This window comes from Lactuca sativa, chromosome 4 (assembly GCF_002870075.4).
Source record: "Lactuca sativa cultivar Salinas chromosome 4, Lsat_Salinas_v11, whole genome shotgun sequence".
Taxonomy (NCBI): Eukaryota; Viridiplantae; Streptophyta; class Magnoliopsida; order Asterales; family Asteraceae; genus Lactuca; species Lactuca sativa.
Genome location: NC_056626.2, coordinates 43,491,016 through 43,496,143, shown reverse-complemented (window position 1 = coordinate 43,496,143; position 5,128 = coordinate 43,491,016). Strand labels below are relative to the sequence as shown.

The window sequence follows — 5,128 nt, the reverse complement described above, 5'->3', positions numbered from 1 at the left end:
TAAAGTTTTAAATCCACCATGTTTTTAGTAAATTAGGTGTTTTGTGCAGCTTCCTTCTTCTAATTAAGAACCCCCCACGAATTGACAATCATGCAACAATTTTGCCATTATAAGTTACTATTAAATCTTTGAGTTATTAAGTTTGAACTATAGGTATAGGAGAGCACTTTTTGACGACCTCTGTTTTAAATTCACATCGTCTAACTAGATTTTTTAATTTTTGACTTAATATATGTTGTATACTACTGTATCTATTTTTTTATAGTGAAAAATATTTTAAGATATTAAGAAACCGGGTACCCAGTATCAGAACCAGTTCCCGCCGGTTTCGGTTCCGATTCTAAAAATTGAAGAACCGGTGTAGACGGCTCTGGTTCCGGTTTCAAGGGATTTGGCTGGGTGTCCGCTTATACTCATCCCTACTTGCACGTTTTCTAAAACCCATTTTCCTGCTTATATATATACTTATTATATATACACCAAAATCAAAATTACAAAAGAAACAAATCGAAAAAATAAACGAACAAAGAAACAAACAAACCTAAGTGCCAAGACAACCATGATGAAGCCAACAAACTAACTCCTGAGTCGAAGGCCTCAACTTGGGATTCTCATTCAAACAAACACAAGCAATCTCAAGAACCCACAACATCCCCTTGGCATTATCTTTATCAAAAACAAACGAATCAAACACTTCATTCTCTCGTTTCTCTCTCTTCATCTGCATCACAAACGAAATCAAATCTCTACTCCCCTTCGGTTTACACATATCCATCGGTCTTTTCCCAGTCAAAAGCTCCAAAAGAACAACCCCAAAACTATATACATCTCCTTTGTAAGATGCCACCGACGCCTGACCATATTCAGGAGGAATGTAGCCCAAAGTCCCAACCAAATCAGTCGTCACATGAGTATCATATGGTAATATCAGTCTCGCAAGCCCAAAATCAGCTAAATGGGCTTCGAAATTCTCATCTAGAAGTATATTGCTTGATTTGATGTCTCGATGAAGGATATGGGGGTCGCAAGATTGGTGTAGATACGCGAGTCCTTTAATTGCGCCTTGTGCGATTCGTAACCGGGTGTCCCAGTTTACTTTTGATCGGCCGTCTGGTTTTTCGTGTAGCCAGTAATCGAGACTTCCGTTTTCCATGAATGAGTAGATCAAGAATTTGTCGTTTTTGTGTTGGCAATACCCTTGAAGGAGGACAAGATTTGGGTGCTGGGCCCGCGAGAGGGTTTCCACTTCCGCTTGGAATTCACGATCGACTTGACCAGTGTCGCCGGACAACCGTTTAATGGCGACTTTCCGGCCGTCTGGGAGGGTGGCTTTGAAGACGAGACCGAATCCTCCGCATCCGATTATGTTTGCTTGATCGAAACTGTTGGTTGATTTCAAAAGATCGTTGAGGGAAAGATCTTTGTTGTTTTCGTTTGATTTCTGGAAAAGAACGACTAGTCTTGATTCGTGTTCTTCTTTGTTGCTATCCGTTTCATCTTCTTTTTCTGGATCGACTTCTTGTCTGGTTGTTGCGCGAAGAACGATCAAGAACATGAGTAGAAGAATGAATAATGTTCCGATTCCGATTCCGATTGCCATACCTGCAATTGCGCCTTTGCTTTTCCTGGATTTCCTGTTTTGGGATTGTGGAAAGAGTTCGTTTGAATTCTGGCAAGTGTAATCGCATAACTTGTTTCCTTCGAAGCTTGAATTTGTAAACGTTGTGAACTGGCCTCCCTTTGGGATCAACCCAGTTAAATCATTGTAAGCGACACTAAATTTGGACAAAAAGGTTAAATTCACCAACGAAGGAGGGATCCATCCTGTCAAATTGTTATACGACAGATCAAGAATTTCAATACTCGTCATCCCTGACAAAGAGCTAGGAATTCCACCGGAGATATTGTTGTGTTTCAGGTCCAAAACAATTAGCCTTTTCAAGTTCCCAAATTCCGGCCAGATTGACCCGTTGAGGTGGTTATTACTGAGATCAAGAAGAGGCGGGAAGCTCATAATCTGATTATACTGCAACGCGACTGCTCTGTTACTGATGTTGGGTCGCCGGAAAAACGGGAAATCCGGTGAACCCTCTTCCAGTGAGATTTCCCGGAAACTGAGGCAAGGTAATTGCGTGAGGTTCTTTGGTATCACCCCCGATAACGAGTTGTTGGATAGATCCAAGTAAAAAAGATACTGGAAGTCACCTAAATAAGATGGAATCGAACCTACCAAATTATTCCACGATAAATCTAACAACTGCAATTGTGTTGAATCTTTTAGCCACGTGGGTATGCTGCCGGAAAGTCCACAGTTTGCAATTACGAGAGCTTTGAGTGCTCTGAAACTTAATTTATCATCATCGGCCGGCAACTGTTCACCACGAAAGTTCATGGTTAGAACCAAAACGGTTAGGTTTGGACAGTGTTGAAGGATTTTAAGAGTGGTTGAGAGGTTACTGAAACTGCAATTCGAGAGGGAAAGGTAAGATAGTGATCGGAAATTTTTGAAAGTTTCAGGGATTTCACCATGGAATCTGTTTCTAGCGAGATTTATAGCTCTTAAATTCCGGCAAGATGAAAGGTCGTCAGGAATGGAACCGGAAAAGTTGTTGGTGCCAAGATCAAGTGAGGAGAGGTTCGTCATCATGGAACAGTTCAATTCAATCGGACCATTGAAGGAATTGTTTCTTAAATTAAGAAAAGAAATGGCCGGTGAATTTGAGAGTGAAGAAGGTATGCCACCGGAGAAACGATTCGATTGAGCTGAGAAATGAGTCAAGTTCGGAAAATTATGGAAGAAATCCGGTAGATTCCCGGAAAGCTGATTTGATGAAACATCCAAACGGGTAACATGGCTAGAGGAATTACCAATTCCGGTGATGGAAGTGAAGGAGTTATCTTGAAGATCCAATGCTCCCAATCGAGGTAGATGGAATAAGAACTCCGGAATGGCGCCGGAAAGAAGATTGGAAGCGACACATATATGTTCAAGGAATTTACAGTCCCCGAGTTCGGGTGGGATGCTTCCATTTAACGAATTCACAGCTAATTTAAGCACACGAATTCCGGTGGAATTAACAAATAGACCAGCCGGAATAGAACCATGGAAGCCATTACCAGAAAGGTCTAGTTCTTGAAGTGCAGGCAGGTTAATGCTATCAGGGAAAGCTCCATTAAAATCATTACTGCTCAAATCAAGAACTTCCAGATGGGTAAAATGAAAGAGGGAAATTGGAAGAGGGCCGCTGAGGAAATTACCAGAAAGATTTAGCGTTCTAAGCTGATCTAAATTGGAAATTAGATCAGAAAAAACACCTGTTAATCTTTTCTTCGGGAGTTCTAATCTAACAATCCTACCAGAATCGGAATCACACTTAATTCCTACCCAATTACAGCAATTGAAGGATGATGATGATGAATTCGTAGGCCACCATCCATCAATGGCGGATTCCACTCCATTCCTGAAACCCTCTAAAGCTTTTAAATCATTGGAATTGCATGTTAGGTTCTGTGAAATCACAAGAACCCGAGAAACCCCAAGAAGAATCACAAGTACCCATATCTTCCACAAAACAACCATCCCAGTAAACATAAAATCGGAGCAAAAAAGGTAAACAAGGTTTGAAATTTGGTAAGGCTTCAGGATTCAATTAGAAACCTCATTTGGTAAGGTAAATCGAAATTTCTTGACAGGGGTTCTCTCAGATCAATTGCTTTTTGACTAAACGTTGAAGCACGTACCAGTCAAGACAGCAAAATCCAAAATGATGAACAGGTTGTCGGAGCAAAAGTGAAGATCATAAAGTTAAGGTTATTGAAGAACACTGAATACGTGTTTGGTCCATAAAAGGAGGTGGGTTTTTCTTTTACTTGTAGATTTTAGGGTTTTATTTTGATTCTAGAGAGAGAAAGCAGTCAAAGATTTTAGAGAGAGAAAGAGAGGGGGTGGAGAAAGGATTAAGAAGCCGTTGGTGGTGGTGCACTGGTGGTGATAGTGTAAACGCAGATAATTAATTTAAAAGGGAGCCATGTAGACCCGGCAGATCCTGTTATTTCTGGAGAAAAAGGTGAAATATTATTATTATATATATGATTATTATATGGTATAATATTATTTCCTTAATATTTAAATTGTTTATTTTAACTTAATTTTTGTTGACTATTGACGCTATTTCGTTTACTATTGTGATTTCTAAACATAATAATATATTTTAGATTATATTCTGATAAAATTCTAGATTTTGTTTGAAAAAATAAAGAGATATATACAATAAAGTCCCAATATTTTCATCGATTTGACAAGAAAGTCCTAAACTTTATTTTTTTGACAGTAAAGTCCAAATTACCGGCAATTTTTGACACTTTTACCCTTTTTCACCGGTTAGCCGGTAATTAGGACTTTTTTGTCAACAAAATAAAGTTTAGAACTTTCTTTTAAAAATCGTCAATTAGTACTTTACTGTCAAAAAAATAAACTTTATAACTTTTTTGTCAAATCGTTCAAAATATTGGGACTTTAGTGAATATATAATTTTTTTTGTTAGAAATTTAATGGTATGATACTCTTTAAGCATAAGAGTTATTGAAACATTCTCTAATCAGCTAGATCTTATTGAAATCCTTTATGTTTGCTTCTTGTTAAATCGTTTTTTTAATCTCAACAAACCGACATTGAAAAAAATTGAGATAATCAAGAAAAAAAGAAAGAACCAGGGTTGTGTTGGCTTTTTGCAGTCTCAAAAATGGAGAAATTAGAAACCTAAAAAAACGAAATTGCCCTAGCTTTATACAAACACAAACAACACATGCCTAGTCAAAAAGGTGTGAATGTGGAGAAGGGAAAGAAGGGCAATTTCGTTTTTTTCGGTTTCTTATTTTTCCATTTTTGAGACTGCAAAAAGCCAACACAGCCCTGGTTCTTTCTTTCTTGATTATCTCAATTTTTTTCAATGTCGGTTTGTTGAGATTAAAAAAACGATTTAACAAGAAACAAACGTAAAGGATTTCAATAGGATCTAGTTGATTAGAGAATCTTTCAATAACTCTTATGCTTAAAGAGTATCATACCCTTAAATTTCTAACAAAAAAATTATATATTCACTAAAGTCCCAATATTTTGAACGATTTG

The 5,128-nt window shown here is 37.9% G+C and overlaps 1 protein-coding gene across 1 annotated transcript; it reads right to left on the bottom strand.

The window, feature by feature from the left end:
* Positions 1-430: 430 nt before the first annotated feature.
* LOC111914657 (phytosulfokine receptor 1) lies at positions 431-4,023 on the bottom strand. Its single transcript, XM_023910358.3, has one exon. It carries the CDS (start codon positions 3,590-3,592, stop codon positions 542-544), a length of 3,051 nt encoding a protein of 1,016 aa, XP_023766126.1. The 5' UTR covers positions 3,593-4,023; the 3' UTR covers positions 431-541.
* Between the last annotated feature and the right edge of the window lie 1,105 nt (positions 4,024-5,128).